Source organism: Carcharhinus amblyrhynchos, chromosome 12, assembly GCF_965287045.1.
Source record: "Carcharhinus amblyrhynchos chromosome 12, sCarAmb.v2.hapA, whole genome shotgun sequence".
Taxonomy (NCBI): Eukaryota; Metazoa; Chordata; class Chondrichthyes; order Carcharhiniformes; family Carcharhinidae; genus Carcharhinus; species Carcharhinus amblyrhynchos.
The window spans coordinates 90,143,209-90,162,313 of NC_137335.1; the positions used below are offsets into that span (position 1 = coordinate 90,143,209).

At 46.3% G+C, this 19,105-nt stretch overlaps 1 protein-coding gene across 1 annotated transcript in view; it reads right to left on the bottom strand.

Annotated features, from left to right (window-relative positions):
- Window positions 1-19,105, bottom strand: part of LOC145350501 (basement membrane-specific heparan sulfate proteoglycan core protein-like) — a 138,735-nt gene that overhangs the window by 38,522 nt on the left and 81,108 nt on the right. Inside the window, exons 5-9 of the mRNA XM_080199699.1 lie at window positions 12,660-13,004; window positions 10,765-11,094; window positions 7,637-7,984; window positions 6,875-7,228; window positions 3,761-4,108 (exon numbers count right to left, since the gene is read on the bottom strand). Coding sequence (XP_080055825.1) covers window positions 3,761-4,108; window positions 6,875-7,228; window positions 7,637-7,984; window positions 10,765-11,094; window positions 12,660-13,004 — 1,725 coding nt within the window. The remainder of the gene's footprint in view (window positions 1-3,760; window positions 4,109-6,874; window positions 7,229-7,636; window positions 7,985-10,764; window positions 11,095-12,659; window positions 13,005-19,105) is intronic.

Sequence of the window (19,105 nt, forward strand, 5' to 3'; positions counted from 1 at the left end):
GAAGCTGACAGGACAGGTGGAGAGAGCAGTTAATAAAGCACACAGTCCCCTGGGCTTTGGAGAAGGATTGTAGAAATTAGGACTGATTTCCATGGGGGAGAGAAGGTGGAGAGGAGATTTGAACCATAGAACCACAGAACACTACAGCACAGAAAGAGGCCCTTTGGCCCTTCTTGTCTGTGCCGAATCATTTTTCTGCCTCGTCCCACTGACCTGTACCTGTACCATATCCCTCCACACCCCTCTCACCCATGTACCTGTCCAAGTTTTTCTTAAATGTTAAAAGTGACCCCGCATTTACCACTTTATCCGGTAGCTCATTCCACACTCCCACCACTCTCTGTGTGAAGATGCCCTCCTAATATTCCCTTTAAACCTTTCCCCCTTCACCCTTAACCCATGTCTTCTAGTTTTTTTCTCCTCTAGCCTCAGTGGAAAAAGCCTGCTTGCTTTCACTCAATCGATACCCATCAAAATCTTATACACCTCTATCAAATCTCCCCTCATTCTTCTACACTCCAGGGAATAAAGTCCTAACTATTCATCCTTTCTCTGTAACTCAGTTTCTCAAGTCCTGGCAACATCCTTGTAAACCTTCTCTGCACTCTTTCAAACTGATTACTATCCTTCCTGTAATTAGGTGACGAATGCTGCACACAATACTCTAAATTCAGCCTCACCAATGTCTGAGACAACCTCACCATAACATTCCAACTCTTACACTCAATACTTTGATTTATAAAGGCCAATGTACCAAAAGCACTCTTTACGACCCCTGTCTACCTGTGACATCACTTTTCGGGAATTCTGTACCTGTATTCCCAGATCCCTCTGTTCTACTACACTCTTCAGTGTCCTACCATTTACCTTGTATGTTCTATCTTGATTTCTTCTTCCAAAGTGTAATACCTCACACTTGTCTGCGTTAAATCCCTCAACCATTTTTATCCCATTTTTCTAGCTTGTCTAAATCCCTCTGCAAGCTTTGAAAATCTTCCTCACTGTCCACTGCACCTCCAATCGTTGTATCATCAGCAAATTTCCTGATCCAATTTACCACATTATCATCCAGATCATTGGTAAAGATGACAAACAGCAATGGACCCAGCACTGATCCCTGTGGCACATCACTAGTCACAGGTCTCCACTCAGAGAAGCAATCCTCCACTACCACTCGCTGGCTTCTTCAATTGAGCCAATGTCTAATCTAATTTACTACCTCTCCATGTATACCTAGCAACTGAAACTTCCTAACTAACCTCCCATGCGGGACCTTGTCAAAGGCCTTACTGAAGTCCATGTAAACAACATCCACTGCCTTCCCTTCATCCACTTTCCTGGTAACCTCCTTGAAAAACTCTAATATATTGATTAAACTTGACCTACCATGCACAAAACCATGTTGACTCTCCCTAATAAATCCCTGTCCATCCAGGTATTGGAACATAGAACATAGAGCATAGAAAAACTACAGCACAAACAGGCCATTTGGCCCACAAGTTGCGCCGAGCATATCCCATATTTGTAGATCCTATCTCTTAGTACTGCTTCCAATAATTTACCTACTGACGTCAAACTTACCAGCTATAATTTCTCGGATTACTTTTTGAGCCTTTTTTAAACAATGGAACAACATGAGCTATCCTCCAATCATCCGGCACCTCATCCGTGGACACCGACATTTTAAATATATCTGCCAGATCCCTGCAATTTCAACACTCGTCTCCTTCAAGGTCTGAGGGAATACCCTGTCCGATCCTGGGGATTTATCTACTCTGATTTGCCTCAAGACAGCAAGCACCTCCTCCCCTTCAATCTGTATAGGTTTCATGGCCTCCCTACTTGTTTGCCTTATTTCCATAGACTCCATGCCAGTTTCCTTAGTAAATACGGATGCAAAAAACCCATATAACATCTCCCCCATTTCTTTTGGTTCCAGACAATGCTGAACACTCTGATCTTCAAGAGGACCAATTTTATCCCTTACGATCCTTTTGCTCTTAATATACTTGTAGAAGCTCTTAGGATTACCCTTCACCTTGACTGCCAAAGCACCCTTATGTTTTCTTTTAGCCCTCCTGATTTCCTTCATAAATAGTTTCTTGCATTGTTTAAACTCCTCGAGTATCTTATTTGTTCCCTGTTGCCTATCCATGTCATACATCTCTCTCTTCTTCTTTATCAGAGTTCCAATATCCCTCGAGAACCAAGGTTCCTTATTCTTATTCACTTTGCCTTTAATCCTGACAGGAACATACAAACTCTGCACTCTCAAAATTTCTCCTTTGAAGGCCTCCCACTTACCAATCATATCCTTGCCAGAGAACAGCCTGTCTCTATTCACTCTTTTTAGATCCTTTCTCATTTCTTCAAATTTGACACATTCAAAATCACTGGAGGTCTGACAGAGAGATCAGGAGAAACTGCTCCCATTGTGCAAGGATCGAGAACCACAGGGAATCAAAATAAAGTAATTTATCAAAGCAAAATTAAGAAAAACATTTTCACACAACGAGTGGTTAGGTTCCGGAATGCACTGTCTGAGAGTGTGGTGGAGACAGGTTCACACAGCGAGTGGTTAGGATCCGGAATGCACTGTCTGAGAGTGTGGTGGAGACAGATTCACACAGCGAGTGGTTATGATCCGGAATACACTGTCTGAGAGTGTGGTGGAGACAGATTCACACAGTGAGTGGTTTGGGCCAGGACAGATAGTGAGATTTTGCAAGCCCGACTTCTTGCCATCAAACAATCGCACAACCTCAAACACACCATTGTCCGTAGCAAACGAACGAGCCTTCAGGAGAACAGTGACCACGACACCACACAACCCTGCCACAGCAACCTCTGCAAGACATGCTGGATGCTCGACATGGATGCCATCATCTCACGTGAGAACACAATCCACCAGGTACACGATATATACACTTGCAGGAAAGGATGTCCTGAGGCATGGTACACTGGGGGGACCATGCAAACGCTACTACAACAGATGAATGAACATCGCTCGACAATCGCCAGGCAAGACTGTTCTCTTCCTGTTGGTGAACACTTCAGCGGTCACGGGCATTCGGCCTCTGATCTTCGTGTAAGCGTTCTCCAAGGTGGCCTTCACGACAGACGAAAACGCAGAATTGCTGAGCAGAGACTGAGAGCCAAGTTCCGCACACATCAGCACGGTCTCAACCAGGAACTTGGGCTCATGTCACTCTATCTGTAACCCCCACAACTTGCCTGGGTTTGCAATATCACAACAACTGTCGTGATGGAGACATCTCTTTAACCTGTGCTTGGCCCAATCTCCACTCACATTGTCAGTGACTTCAAGACTTGATGACCAGGAAAGACTCGCATTCCAACCATTACTTTGTAAATTGAATTTGTATCTTTATATACCCTGTTTATGAACAGAACTCTCACTTACCCAATGAAAGAGCAGAGCTCTGAAAGCTGGTGGCTTTTGCTGCCAAATAAACCTGTTGACTTAAACTTGGTGTTATCTAAAGTGGAGAAATGTTCAGGGTTCCAGGGAGAAGGCAGGGGAATGGTGTGAGCTGAGAAGGACAGAGAAGACATGATGGGCCGAATGGTCTCCTCTGCCATTCTGTGATCCTCTTTCTCACTTATGCCCCTCCAGACCTGACTTCTGAACCAGCCCAACCTAATTCAATCTTTGGAATGAAGGCCTGGATGAGCACTCTGCCATTCTGTATGCTTCCTTCCATTCCAGGCACACACCAGTCACTCAGCATTGACTTACCAGTGACACTGAGCTGGGTCCCTGCTCCATGGATGTAGCTCCACACACTGCATCTGTGCACAGCTGTATCACTGAGGGTCACATTCACAATGGTCAGAATGTAGCTGTTGCTGCCGACATTCCGGGAAGGCTGGAAACGGTGGTGGGAATCCCGGGACTTGGTAATGGTGCCATTCACAAACTGGCTGATCAGCCACTCAGTGTGGTAGCCAGCTCTCTGGTAATGCCAGTGGACATCAGTGTCAATCACACTGGCATTGTACATGACACATTGTAAGTCGACAGCCTGACCCTCTGGCACCTTGCTGACTGTTGGATACTGCATGAGGACTGGGTCAGACAATGGAGCTGTTAATATTGAGAAAGAAAAATCATAGAACTTGAAATGCAACATTTTAGAAATCTTCTTCTGGTTACAATAATGATTTGCAGAGAATTCTCTCAATCTCCCAACATGGAAATTGTTGTTTGCAACGAGGGAGGGAATGAGGGGACAAAAGGGGATCTGCTGAATGTTCCAGAATTTGCTGATATTATCCATTCAGTGCACATTCCCACCCACAGCGAACAAACTATTCAACGGATAAACTTCACAATCTTCACAGCTGATTATTGGAAGAACTCAAGTGATTGTTTAAAAAATGAATGAAAGGTGAAAGTAAAGGAATAAAGTTTAAAATTTCCTGTATAATAATTACAGCGTGACCACACACGGGCTGATTTACTGCTGCTAATCCTCTTCTTTACCCCATCCTATCAATCTGGCCTGGATTTTCCCCTTCTGGGATTGTTGGGAATTGGTAAAAAGAGACACAGGGATCCGGAACTTATCCCTCCATTATCGACCTGTCCTGCCCCCTTCAGTGATCTGTGGAAATTCATTCCAAGATCCCACTCTTCTTTATAACCCTCAAGCCTCCTCCATGCCCCATCATATCCCTCCAGATCCTCATGCTTGCTGCAACTCCATGCCCCTTCCATTGCCCCATGGATGCTCCACACCCACTCTCCCAGTATTCTCCACGCATAGAAGCAATGTGCTACAAACACGTCTGGGAAATCATTGAAATGTTTCTGAAACTGACACAATGAGCAAAGAGGCTTTGAAATTCTGCTTCAGTAAAAAAAACTATTCATCTTACAACCTCAGAAAAGGGTCAAATAAATATCAATGGATAAAGTTTTATTCCTTTTAACATCTCTTAACTGTGTTCAAGTACACAAACAGGCACTGATAAACCACAAAAAAAGGAAATTCCTGAAACTTCCGAAATGGGTGTCGTAAATAGGGGCACTTTGCTTGAAACCATATTAATACAGTTTAATTGACAGCTCCATAGTCAGTTTGGAACTCAGCCAAGCATCCATAATAAGCCCATCTGATAACTCTATCAACAGGAGCAGACTGAACAGACAGCCAGACAGTTGTCTCCGGAGATGAAATGACCCAACACGTGGCTCCCAACTCTAAAGAGGCAATTTGGCTCTGCTGCTTCTACAGATCCCAGCCTCAAGCAATGTCTTTCCCAGGATGTGGACATTGTTGCCTCGGCTAATGTATGTTCCTCATCCTAAGACTCTCCCTATTCCTGGTACCCAGCAGTGTGCCAAGCTCAAAACCTCACCCATTCCTCCCTGATCACAGCCTCCATTGCTTCCCTGCTCATTTCTCATGTCCTCCATCATATTCCCAGAAACCCCTAATTACCTGAATCCCACCCTGCTCACTGCTTTCCTCACCTTTTCCTCTCCATCCACAGTCATACCCGGCACAAAGGAAGATGGTTGGAGCTCAATCATCTCAGCTCCAGGACATCACTGCAGGAGTTCCTCAGGGTAGTGTCCTCGGCCCAACCATCTTCAGCTGCTTCATCAATCACCTTCCCTCCGTCATAAGGTCAGGAGTGGGGATGTTCATTAATGATTGGACCATTCATTACTCCTCCATTACTGAAGCAGCCTGTTCCTGCACACAGCAAGACCTGGACAACATTCAGACTTAGGCTGATATGTGGAAGGTAACATTTCCCCACACAAGTGCCAGGCAATGAACATCTCCAACAACAGAGGATCTAACCATCGCCCCTTCACATTCAATGGCATTTCCATCACTGAATCCCCCACTGTCAACATCCTGGGAGTTACCATTGACCAGAAACTGAACTGGACTAGCCCTGTAAAAGCTATGGTTACAAGAGCAGGTCAGAGACTGGGAATCCTGCAGAGGGTAACTCACCTCCTGACTCCCCAAAGCCTGTCCACCACCTACAAGGTACAAGTCAGGAATGTAATGGAATACTCTCCACTTGCCTGGATGAGTGCAGCTCCAATAACACTCAAGAAGCTCGACCCCATCCAGAACAAAGCCAATGTGTTTGATTGCGATACCACCGATCACTTTAAACATTCACTCCCACCACCATGGACACCCAGTGACAGCCGTGTGCACCATCTACAAGATGCACTGCAGGAACTCACCAAGGCTCCTTTAACAGAACCTTCTAAACCCATAACCTCTACCATTTCTGCGCTCTGTGACTCTACAACTTGATGACTTTGACTCTAAAAGGACAAAGGCAGCAGGCACATGGAGGACACCACCACCTGGAGGCTTCTCTCCCAGTCACTCACCATCCTGACTTGGAAATATATCACCGTTCCTTCACTGTCACTGGGTCAGAATCCTGGAATTTCCAATCCTGACAGCACTGTGGATGTACCTACACCACATGGGCTGCAACAGATCAAGAGGTTGTTTCATCACCACCTTCTGAAGGGTAACTAGGGATGGACCCTAACCAGTAATGCCCACCAAGAATGAATATAAAACAGAAACAGCTGGAGACAGCACTCTGACAAAAAGCTGAGTAAACAAAGGAGAGGGAGAAAGATTAGAAACAAACAGAAACAGAGAAACAGAGAAAATGTCAAAGAATTGAAGACTGAGAAATCAGGAGCGATGCACAATTTTTATTCTTTGAGAAAAGTGCATGAGATGACCCAGTCTATTTTTCTAATGTGTTCCCTTTACCCCAGGGGTTTGTGATATTTCTCACATACTCACTTCCCACACAGTTACAAGTGGTGATGACTTCAGGAGATTGTTATGTAAACTGGACTTACTGGTTACATTCAGCTGTGTCCCATTGCCACTGATATCTCCCCACACTGAGCAGTAATAGACGGCAGTGTCACTGGGCTGCACCATGGTGATTGTCAGAATGAAGCTGTTATTGGAGGTGTGTCTGGAAGGCTGGAATCGCTCAGTGAAACCTGGGCCCCGGCGTATGTTATTCCCTGTATCCTGTGTTAAAACTCTCTCCCTATCTTTCCCAGGTAGCTCCCGGTACCAGTGAACATCAGTGTGTGACACTGCGGCGTTCCTCACGGTGCACTGTAACCGTGCAGTCTGACCCTCTGTGACACGTTCCACACTCGGAGACTGGATAAGGACTGGAACATTCACACCTTTAAACAGAGGAAAAACAAATCAGTGAGTGACAGAAATCAGTGAGTGACAGAAATCAGTGAGTGACAGAAATCAGTGAGTTAAATTCCGAGCTGAAGGTTTCAAATTCCTGTGGGTATTTAAAGGGACAGTCCAGGCAGTAGAGTTTCTGTGTTAAAGTGAGAGAGTCTCTGTTCTCCTGATGTTTTTGTGTAACAGGTTGTAAGACTGCTGTGGCTCATTACTGATTGAGATGTGGAGATGCCGGTGTTGGACTGGGGTAAGCACAATAAGAGGTCTGACAACAACAGGTTTGAGTCCAACCGATTTATTTGAAAGCTTGTGAGTTTGTGAGTTATTTGAAAGCTTGCCATTCTGTCTGCTTCCTTCCATTCCAGGCACACACCAGTCACTCAGCATTGACTTACCAGTGACATTGAGCTGGGTCCCTGCTCCATGGATGTAGCTCCACACACTGCATCTGTACACAGCTTTATCACTGAGGGTCACATTCACAATGGTCAGAATGTAGCTGTTGCTGCCGACATTCCGGGAAGGCTGGAAACGGTGGTGGGAATCCCGGGACTTGGTAATGGTGCCATTCACAAACTGGCTGATCAGCCACTCAGTGTGGTAGCCAGCTCTCTGGTAATGCCAGTGGACATCAGTGTCAATCACACTGGCATTGTACATGGCACATTGTAAGTCGACAGCCTGACCCTCTGGCACCTTGCTGACTGTTGGATACTGCATGAGGACTGGGTCAGACAATGGAGCTGTTAATATTGAGAAAGAAAAATCATAGAACTTGAAATGCAACATTTTAGAAATCTCCTTCTGGTTACAATAATGATTTGCAGAGAATTCTCTCAATCTCCCAACATGGAAATTGTTGTTTGCAACGAGGGAGGGAATAAGGGGACAAAAGGGGATCTGCTGAATGTTCTAGAATTTGCTGATATTATCCATTCACTGCACATTCCCACCCACAGAAAACAAACTATCGAACGGATAAACTTCACAATCTTCACAGCTGATTGTTGGAAGAACTCAAGTTATTGTTTAAAAAGATGAATGAAAGGTGAAAGTAAAGGAATAAAGTTTAAAATTTCCTGTATAATAATTACAGCGTGACCACACACGGGCTGATTTACTGCTGCTAATCCCCTTCTTTACCCCATCCTATCAATATGGCCTGGATTTTCCCCTTCTGGGAATGTTGGGAATTGGTAAAAAGAGACACAGGGATCCGGAACTTATCCCTCCATTATCGACCTGTCCTGCCCCCTTCAGTGACCTGTGGAAATTCATTCCAAGATCCCACTCTTCTTTATAACCCTCAAGCCTCCTCCATGCCCCATCATATCCCTCCAGATCCTCAGGCTTGCTGCAGCTCCATGCCCCTTCCATTGCCCCATGCATGCTCCACACCCACTCTCCCAGTATTCTCCACGCATAGAAGCAATGTGCTACAAACACGTCTGGGAAATCATTGTGTCAGTTTCAGAAACATTTCAAAGAGCAAAGAGGCTTTGAAATCCTGCTTCAGAAAAAAAAACTGTTCATCTTACAACCTCAGAAAAGTGTCAAATAAATATCAATGGATAAAGTTTTATTCCTTTTAACATCTCTTAAACGTGTTCAAGTACACAAACAGGCATTGAAAAACCATAAAAAAGGAAATTCCTGAAACTTCCGAAATGCCTGTCATAAATAGGAGCACTTTGCTTCAAACCATGTGGATACTGTCTAATTGATTAGCTCCATAGTCAGTTTGGAACTCAGCCAAGCATCCATAATAAGCCCATCTGATAACTCTATCAACCGTAGCATATTGAACAGATAGCCAGACAGTTGTTTCTGGAGATGTAATGACCCGACATGTGGCTCCCAATTCTAAAGAGGCAACTTCGCTCTGCTCCTTCTACAGATCCCAGCCTCTAGCAATGTCTTTCACAGGATGTAGACACTGTTGCCTCGGCTAATGTATGTTCCTCATCCTAAGACTCTTCCTATTCCTGGTACCTAGCAGTGTGCCAAGCTCAAAACCTCACCCAACCCTCCTCCCTGATCACAGCCTCCAGTGCTTCCCTGCTCATTTCTCTTGTCCTCCATCGTATTCCCAGAAACCCCTAATTTCCTGAATCCCACCCTGCTCACTGCTTTCCTCACCTTTTCCTCTCCATCCACAGTCATACCCGGCACACAGGAAGATGGTTGGAGGTCAATCATCTCAGCTCCAGGACATCACTGCAGGAGTTCCTCAGGGTAGTGTCCTCGGCCCAACCATCTTCAGCTGCTTCATCAATCACCTTCCCTCCATCATAAGGTCAGGAGTGGGGATGTTCATTAATGATTGGACCATTCATTACTCCTCCATTACTGAAGCAGCCTGTTCCTGCACACAGCAAGACCTGGACAACATTCAGACTTGGGCTGATATGTGGAAGGTAACATTTCCCCACACAAGGGCCAGGCAATGAACATCTCCAACAACAGAGGATCTAACCATCGCAACCTTCACATTCAATGGCATTTCCATCACTGAATCCCCCACTGTCAACATCCTGGGGGTTACGATTGATCAGAAACTGAACTGGACTGGCCCTGTAAAAGCTATGGTTACAAGAGTAGGTCAGAGACTGGGAATCCTGCAGAGGGTAACTCACCTCCTGACTCCCCAAAGCCTGTCCACCACCTACAAGGTACAAGTCAGGAATGGAATGGAATACTCTCCACTTGCCTGGATGAGTGCAGCTCCAATAACACTCAAGAAGCTTGACACCATCCAGAACAAAGCCAATGTGTTTGATTGGGACACCACCCATCACATTAAACATTCACTCCCACCACCATGGACGCACAGTGACAGCCGTGTGTACCATCTACAAGATGCAATGCAGCAACTCACCAAGGCTCCTTTAACAGAACCTTCTAAACCCATAACCTCTACCATTTCTGCGCTCTGTGACTCTACAGCTTGATGACTTTGACTCTAAAAGGACAAGGGCAGCAGGCACATGGGGGACATCACCACCTGGAGGCTTCTCTCCCAGTCACTCACCATCCTGACTTGGAAATATATCACCGTTCCTTCACTGTCGCTGGGTCAGAGTCCTGGAATTTCCAATCCTGACAGCACTGTGGATGTACCTACACCACATGGGCTGCAACAGATCAAGAGGTTGTTTCACCACCACCTTCTGAAGGGTAACTAGGGATGGACCCTAACCAGTAATGCCCACCAAGAATGAATATAAAACAGAAACAGCTGGAGACAGCACTCTGACAAAAAGCTGAGTAAACAAAGGAGAGGGAGAAAGATTAGAAACAAACAGAAATAGAGAAACAGAGAAAATGTCAAAGAATTGAAGACTGAGAAATCAGGAGCGATGCACAATTTTTATTCTTTGAGAAAAGTGCATGAGATCACCCAGTCTATTTTTCTAATGTGTTCCCTTTACCCCAGGGGTTTGTGATATTTCTCACATACTCACTTCCCACACAGTCACAAGTGGTGATGACTTCAGGAGATTGTTATGTAAACTGGACTTACTGGTTACTTTCAGCTGTGTCCCATTGCCAGTGATATCTCCCCACACTGAGCAGTAATAGACGGCAGTGTCACTGGGCTGCACCATGGTGATTGTCAGAATGAAGCTGTTATTGGAGGTGTGTCTGGAAGGCTGGAATCGCTCAGTGAAACCTGGGCCCCGGTGTATGTTATTCCCTGTATCCTGTGTTAAAACTCTCTCCCTATCTTTCCCCGGTAGCTCCCGGTACCAGTGAACATCAGTGTCTGTCACTGCGGCGTTCCTCACGGTGCACTGTAACCGTGCAGTCTGACCCTCTGTGACACGTTCCACACTCGGAGACTGGATAAGGACTGGAACATTCACACCTTTAAACAGAGGAAAAAACAAATCAGTGAGTGACAGAAATCAGTGAGCGGCAGAAATCAGCGAGTTAAGTTCAGAGCTGAAGGTTTCAAATTCCCGTGAGTATTTAAAGGGACAGTCCAGGCAGTAGAGTTTCTGTGTTAAAGTGAGAGAGTCTCTGTTCTCCTGATGTTTTTGTGTAACAGGTTGTAAGACTGATGTGGCTCATTACTGATTCACAGCAAACACAACACATTGGTATGTTAGCCTTTATAGGAAGGGGTATAGAATATAAGAGCTGGAGTCTAATGTTGCAGTTGTACAGAACGTTGGTTAGGCCGCATTTGGAGTACTGCGTCCAGTTCTGGTCGCCTTACTACCGGAAGGACGTGGAGACTCTGGAGAGAGTGCAGAGGAGGTTTACCAGGATGTTGCCTGGTATGGAAGGACTCGGGTATGAGGAAAGATTGAAGAAATTGGGGCTCTTTTCCCTTGAAAGACACCGACTGAGGGGGGATCTAATAGAGGTATATAAGATTATGAAGGGTATAGATAGAGTAAACAGAGGTAAGCTATTTCCTATGATAGAGACACGTAGGACAAGGGGCCATGGACTTAAGGTGAGGGGAGAGAGGTACAACACAGATATTAGAGGGAGGTTTTTCACACAGAGGGTAGTGGGGGTATGGAATGCTCTGCCAAGTAAGGTGGTGGAGGCAAACACGCTAGAGTCATTTAAGAGTAACTTAGACAGGCACATGAGTGGGTTGGAGATGGGTGGATATAGGAGATTGTTTTAAATAAGGTTCATTAGCATTGGGGCATCCCTGGTAATGTAAATGGGTAAGGTATGATAATAATGTTTTTCTCTTTTCATTCACAGGTTTTAAGTTGGTCCACCTCGTGTCCAACGAGGGGCATACACGCGATGGGTCGTACTGGGGCTGCTCTTGGTTGTTTGAGATTGGCCTAGTGCTTCATGTCGTTAGTGTGTGCCTAAACTGGACCAGATACTGGGCAAGACGACAGCTCAGTGACTATCACTGATTGCTGTGCAGACACATGGATTTGGGCCGGTGTCTGTGGGAGTTTGCGCATTTTCCCCGTGCTTGCGTGGGTTTTCTCCGGGGGCTCCGGTTTCCTCCCACACCCCAAAGATGTGCTGTTAGGCTGATTGGCAGGAATAAATTGTCCCTAAATCAGTTTCCCCCAATCTGGATGGCCATAAAACATTAGACAGGGGTCATGGGGGGAGAGGGGGACTGGTGGTGTTGAGATGGCAGCGCGGGCTCGTTGGGCCGAAGGGCCTGTTTCCCGGGCTGATTTTGTTCTTTGTTATTTGTGTGAGGAAATGAGTGAAAATATCTGGGATAAGGATATGAGCTGGGAGAGCAGGATCAGTGTAGAGTGATGTGTGTCTGAATGGGGAACAGCTCCTATTACACTTCCCAATCTCAGCCTCTCCCTGTTCCCATGGTAACCCCAAACCCCACACATCATCACAAACTCATCTCCAACTCACTCATCTGGAAGAGGTTATTGCTGTGGATTATTGGAATAAAACTCTACTTACTGGTTACATTCAGCCGGCTTCCTTTCCCCCAGTCCGATGTCCCCACTGAGCAGTAATAGACGGCAGTGTCACTGGGCTGCACCATGGTGATTGTCAGAATGAAGCTGTTATTGGAGGTGTCTCTGGAAGACTGGAATCGCTCAGTGAAACCTGGGCCCCGGGTTATGCTGTTCGGTGATTCATCTAATAAAACCATCTCCCTATCTTTCCCAGGTAGCTCCCGCTCCCAGAGAACAAGAGCGTGTGACACTGCGCCGCTCCTCATGGTGCACTGTAACCGTGCAGTCTGACCCTCTGTGACACGTTCCACACTCGGAGACTGGATAAGGACTGGAACATTCACACCTTTAAACAGAGGAAAAACAAATCAGTGAGTGGCAGAAATCAGTGAGAGACAGAAATCAGTGAGAGACAGAAATCAGTGAGTTAAATTCTGATCTGAAGGTTTGAAATTCCTGTGAGTATTTAAAGGGACAGTCCAGGCAGTAGAGTTTCTGTGTTAAAGGGAGGGAACAGGTTCTAAGGTTGATCTTGCTGTGTTAGTTTGTTTCTGCTCTATATCCTGGGGGTGACAGTGTGCTGACCTCAGCAATACAGATGTGTTGATCTAACAGTGAAATACAATGTTGTCCTCACACTGTGGAACAGCTCTCTCAGACAAAGCTCCCCCTCCCAGATTTTGGGTGGAATTCTCCGGTCCCGCCCGCGGAGAGTTTGGTGACGCCGGGAGCAGGAGGGAAAAAGTCGGAATCCCACCGGGATTAAAGAAGTTTGTAATCCTCCTAAAGACGGGGTTAGGGCAGGGTGAAAAAGTTAGAAGGATAAAGTGTCTCTCTGTCCCTCTGCAGCGAATTCCCACTTTGATCCAAATTCTCCAATACACTCAGTGTGTGCACTGGGAAAAGTCCTTTCCTTATTCAGAGCTGTGAAGAGGCCTCACACTGACCTCTCAACCCTGCAATCCAGGCTCAGGTTTTGCCCCACTATCTGTCAGGCTCCTTCCCCAAGGGTCTCCAGCTTCAGCCCCTGTTGCTTGTTTGTGTTCCCAGCACCCAGTCAGTCTGGGTGGGGTTTGTGTGGATTTAGTAATGAATAATCAGACAGGTTTAATTCAGAATCTGACTGGAAGGGGACATTTAGCAAACAGTGATCAGAACATGGGAGAGTTTGACATTAAGTTTCAGACAGAGAAAGATCACTCACAAACAGAGCTTTGAAACTGAGGAAAGGCTGCCTTTGCAGGAAAGAGGCCATTTGTCCCATCAACACTGCACTGACTCTCCAAAAGAGCATCTTATCCAGGCCCTATCCCTGTTACCCCACAGATTTGCCCTGCTCATCGTACTGACACTAAGGGGAAATTTCCCACGGCCAATCCACCTAACCCGCACATCTTTGGACTGTGAGAGAAAACCGGAGCACCCGGAGCAAACCCATGCAGACATGGGGAGAATGTGCAATCTCCACACAGTTAGAACATAGAACATAGAACACTACAGCACAAACAGGCCCTTCGGCCCACGAGTTGCGCCGATCATACCAACACCTATCTATAACCCCCAATCCCATAAAACCCCATATACTCATCCAGAAGTCTTTTAAAAGACCCCAGCGAGTTCGCCTCCACCACCACTGACGGCAGCCGATTCCACTCACTCACCACCCTCTGAGTGAAAAACTTATCCCTAACATCACTTCTGTACTTTCCTCCCCGCACCTTAAATCTGTGTCCTCTCGTAGCGACCATTTCAACCCGGGGAAATAGCCTCTGAGAATCCACCCTATCCATTCCTCTCAACATTTTATAAACCTCTATCAGGTTGCCTCTCAACCTTCGTCTCTCCAGGGAAAAGAGACCCAGCTCCCTCAACCTAACTTCATAAGGCATGCCTCCCAGTCCAGGCAACATCCTTGTAAATCTCCTCTGTACCCTTTCAATAGCTTCTACGTCTTTCCTATAGTGAGGCGACCAGAAATGTGCACAATACTCCAAATGAGGCCTGACAAGGGTCTTATAACGTTGCAGCATTACCTCTCGACTCCTAAACTCAATCCCTCGATTAATGAAGGCCAGGACACCATACGCCTTCTTGACCACCTCCTCCACCTGTGAGGCCGATTTAAGAGTCCTGTGGACCCGGACCCCAAGATCCTTCTGCTCTTCAACACTACTAAGACTCCTGCCCTTGATAGTGTACTCGTTCATCCCGTTGGTTCTGCCAAAATGGACGACTACGCATTTGTCCGCGTTGAAGTCCATCTGCCACTTCTCCGCCCAGTCCTGCATCCTATTTATGTCCTGCTGCAACTTTTGACATCCTTCCAGACCATCCACAACACCACCGACCTTCGTGTCATCAGCGAACTTACTTACCCATCCCTCCACTTCCTCATCCAGGTCATTTATGAAAATGACAAACAGCAAGGGTCCTAGAACAGATCCCTGGGGCACTCCACTGGTGACCGACCTCCATTCAGAAAAAGACCCATCCACAACAACTCTCTGCCTTCTGCAGGCAAGCCAGTTCTGGATCCACAAGGCCAAAGGCCCTTGGATCCCATGCCCTCTCACCTTCTCAAGAAGTCTTGCATGGGGGACCTTATCAAACGCCTTGCTGAAGTCCATGCACACCTCGTCCACGGCACTTCCTTCGTCAATGTGTTCAGTCACATTATCGAAGAACTCAACTAGGCTCGTAAGGCACGACCTGCCCTTGACAAAACCATGCTGACTATTCCTGATCATGTCAAACCTCTCCAAATGCTCGTAAATCTTGTCCCTCAGAAGCCTCTCCATCAGCTTACCAACCACTGAGGTCAGACTCACCGGTCGATAATTTCCCGGGCTATCTCTGTTCCCTTTCTTGAAAATAGGGACTACGTCCGCAATCCTCCAATCTTCCGGAACCTCTCCCGTCTCCATTGACAACGCAAAGATCATCGCCAGGGGCTCTGCAATCACTTCCCTCGCCTCCCACAGTATCCTGGGATATATCCCATCTGGTCCCAGCGACTTATCTATCTTGATAGAATTCAAAAGTTCTAACACATCCTCCACCTTAATATCCACAAACTCAATCTTTTCCATCTGCTGCAAATCCGTAGCAAAATCTCCCAGATCAGTTTCCACTGTGAATACTGAGGCAAAGTACTCATTAAGCACCTCTGCCATTTCTTCCCGTTCCACACAGACCTTTCCCCCTTCACCTTTTATAGGTCCTATCCCTTCTCTTCTCATCCTTTTACCTTTCACATATTTATAGAAGGCCTTGGGATTCTCCTTAATCTTACCCGCCAAGGTCTTCTCATGACCCCTTCTGGCTCTCCTAATTTCCCTTTTAAGCTCCTTTCTACAGTCCTTATGCTCCTCAAGATCCTTAACCTCTCCTAGTTCCCTGAACCTTTTGTACACCTTCCCTTTCCTCCTGACTAGGTTCAACACAGCCTTCGTGCACCACGGTTCCCGCGACCTACCAAAACCCCCTTGTCTCATCGGAACGTTGTCATTCAGAGCTCCAGACAAACATTCCTTGAATATCTGCCACCTTCCTTCGGTACTTTTCCCTAAGAACGCCTCCTTCCAGTTTATTTGTCCAAGTAACTTCCTGACTTCTTCGTATCTCCCCTTACTCCAGACAAACACCTTCCTAGCCTGCCTGATCCTATCTCGTTCCAATGCAATTGTGAAGGAGATAGAATTATGGTCACCATTCCCAAGATGCTCTCCGACCGAGAGATCCATCACCTGCCCTGGTTCATTCGCCAGTACCAGGTCAAGTACAGCCTCTCCCCTCGTAGGCTTATCCACATACTGTGTCAGGAAACCTTCCTGAACACACCTAACAAACTCCTCCCCATCCAAGCCCCTTACCCTAGGGATATTCCAGTCGATGTTTGGGAAATTGAAGTCTCCCATCACGACAACTCTGTTATTAATACATCTCTCCAGAATCTGTTTCCCTATCTGCACTTCAACTTCCCTGTCACTATTGGGTGGCCTATAGAATACACCCAGCAAAGTTTTCGACCCTTTGCTGTTCGTAACTTCCACCCACAGAGTTCCACCCACAAACTTCCTGAAGTTTGGAATTGAACTCGGGTCCCTGACACTGTGAGGCAGCAGTGCGAACCTCTGTGCCACCGTAGCAGCAACAGGAAAGGAAAATATTCCGGGATAACTCCAAATCATTGAGAGATTACGATTGAACACAAGAACAGGGACAGGGGCAACAATCAGACCTATTGACACAAAATAAGATCTCGGTCAGAGCAGTCCTGGGGCAACAGAGAATGAGCTGGTTAGAGACACAATGAAGTTCTCCAGACAAAGGAAGAAGGATTGAACATGATGCTGTGGTATTATCACTGAACGGTGAAGGAAAGGCACCTTAGACATTACAACCTGCAATTCACTTGTCATGGTGTTGAGGTTCGGGTGTAACTGGAGATTTTGTGGATTTGATAACAGGATGTGGCTTGTTGCTGTGTACTAGTTATACTCTCATTTCCCATCTGATCTGAAACCTCTGTCTGGGCCTCTTCGGAATGTGGGAGGAAAACAGAATCCCCGGAGGAAACCCACATAGACATGGGGAGAACATGCAAACTCCAGACACACAAGTTTGGAATTGAACCCGGGTCCCTGGCACTGTGAGGCAGCAGTGCTAACCACTGTGCCACTGTAGCAGCAACAGGAAAGGAAAATATCCCAGGGTAACACAAAATGTTTGAAAAACTAAGAAATGATATGATAGGCATTATGGAGACAAGGGTGCTGGGGGACCAATGCTGGGGTCTGAATATTCAAGGACAGTCAACATTTAGGAAGTTCACAAAAAAGAGAAAGAGGAGGTGGGGTAGTGTTCTGAGTGGTGGTGGGGGGGGGGGGGGGGGCACAGTGGTTGCCTCGCAGTGCCCACAAATAAACCCACTTAATGTACAGACTGTCAGTCAAACCCATTGTCCCATTAAACTGGAAAGAAAGTTGGAATACTCAGTTCTGTGACCCGTGTTCCCAGCCTGTGTAATTCTGTGTCAGATACACTAAACCATCTCAATACAATGATAAATTCTCCAGTAAGACTCATCTCCAGTTCTGAATGTTCGCACTGTAGAATCCACACACAATACAGGAGCTGACACACACAGCAGCACAAACCAGGGAGAGTTATTTTAATCACAAGTGAAACTTCTCCAAACCAAACCATAACTTGTACTTACCCCGAGAAACACAGAGGGACAGAGTCAGAACAAAAAGAGTTTTACTGATCATCTTGACAGAGTGACAATCCTGTTTCTCCACACCATTTATTGTATGTCCAATAAACACATGGAAACACAAGGTGTCCCAGCAACTGCAGCTGGTTTCATATCCTTTTCTTCACCAGCGAATGAAGTTAAAGAATCGATAAAGAGGAAGCGGAGACAGTGAGCCAATGGCTACACCTCTTCCTGGGTGGAACTGTTATAAGTGACGTTTATCATTTGTTGAGTGAAGCTCCGCACAATAAACTGGTTTAAGATGAAGAGTTCACACAGTGAGGGAGACAATAGCTACAGAAATGTAGATAGTTGGAACATTTATTGAAAATCACCGAAACCAAATCCTCTTTCCCTTGGTAACAACAACCAGCATTTATATAGCCCCTTAAACAGTGAAAATCCTCACAGGATTGTCCACAGGAGAGAAAATAAACTAAATTTACATCAAAGCAAAGAAGGAGAAATGAGGAACAAATAACCAGAAACTCGATACTGGGGAAAGTGTTAAAGAGGAAAAGAAAAAGACAACATGGGGGCTGATTGAAACCCCCGCTCCCCCACCAATCAATACTCCACCACCCACCCCCCTTCCCCCGGCTCGAACAGCAGCGTGTGTTTAACCCAAGCCCATTCACCGCGATGGAAGCAGAACATTCACTTTTGCTGGCTGCTCATTGCCGTGGTTTCTGTGGTCAGCCTGCTCTAACTGCGCTGTTCATTGGCTCCTCACATCAGCTGGAGCCTGACATCCAGAGTATTTAGTACCACTTAAAGCTCAACTATAGGAGCATTGTCACTGCTGGTGATGCTGGGATCATTCACAATACTCTGCAATGTAGGACCCACCCTGGGGGGAGGGGAGAGAAACAGGGGGAGACACACGGAAACTACAGACCCCAACTGAACCCCGAGAGAGTTTTGACATGAGCCAGTGGGTTGACAGGAGAGGGATGTAAGGGGATGTTTGTGAATGGAGAAAAGATGGAAAGAGCTTCCTTTGCATTCCAGGATGATGCTGGAGTAGTGAATGGTTTTGGGAGGGGATAGCAGGGCCTGATGGTGCCGGAGTGGCCCATCCAATGATGCCAATGATTGGTGAAACCAGTTGTAGCCGTTGCTGTCTGTGAGCCTTGGATTGAAGGGAGTGAGGTGGGTTCATCCCAAGGGGAATAACCATGGGGAGA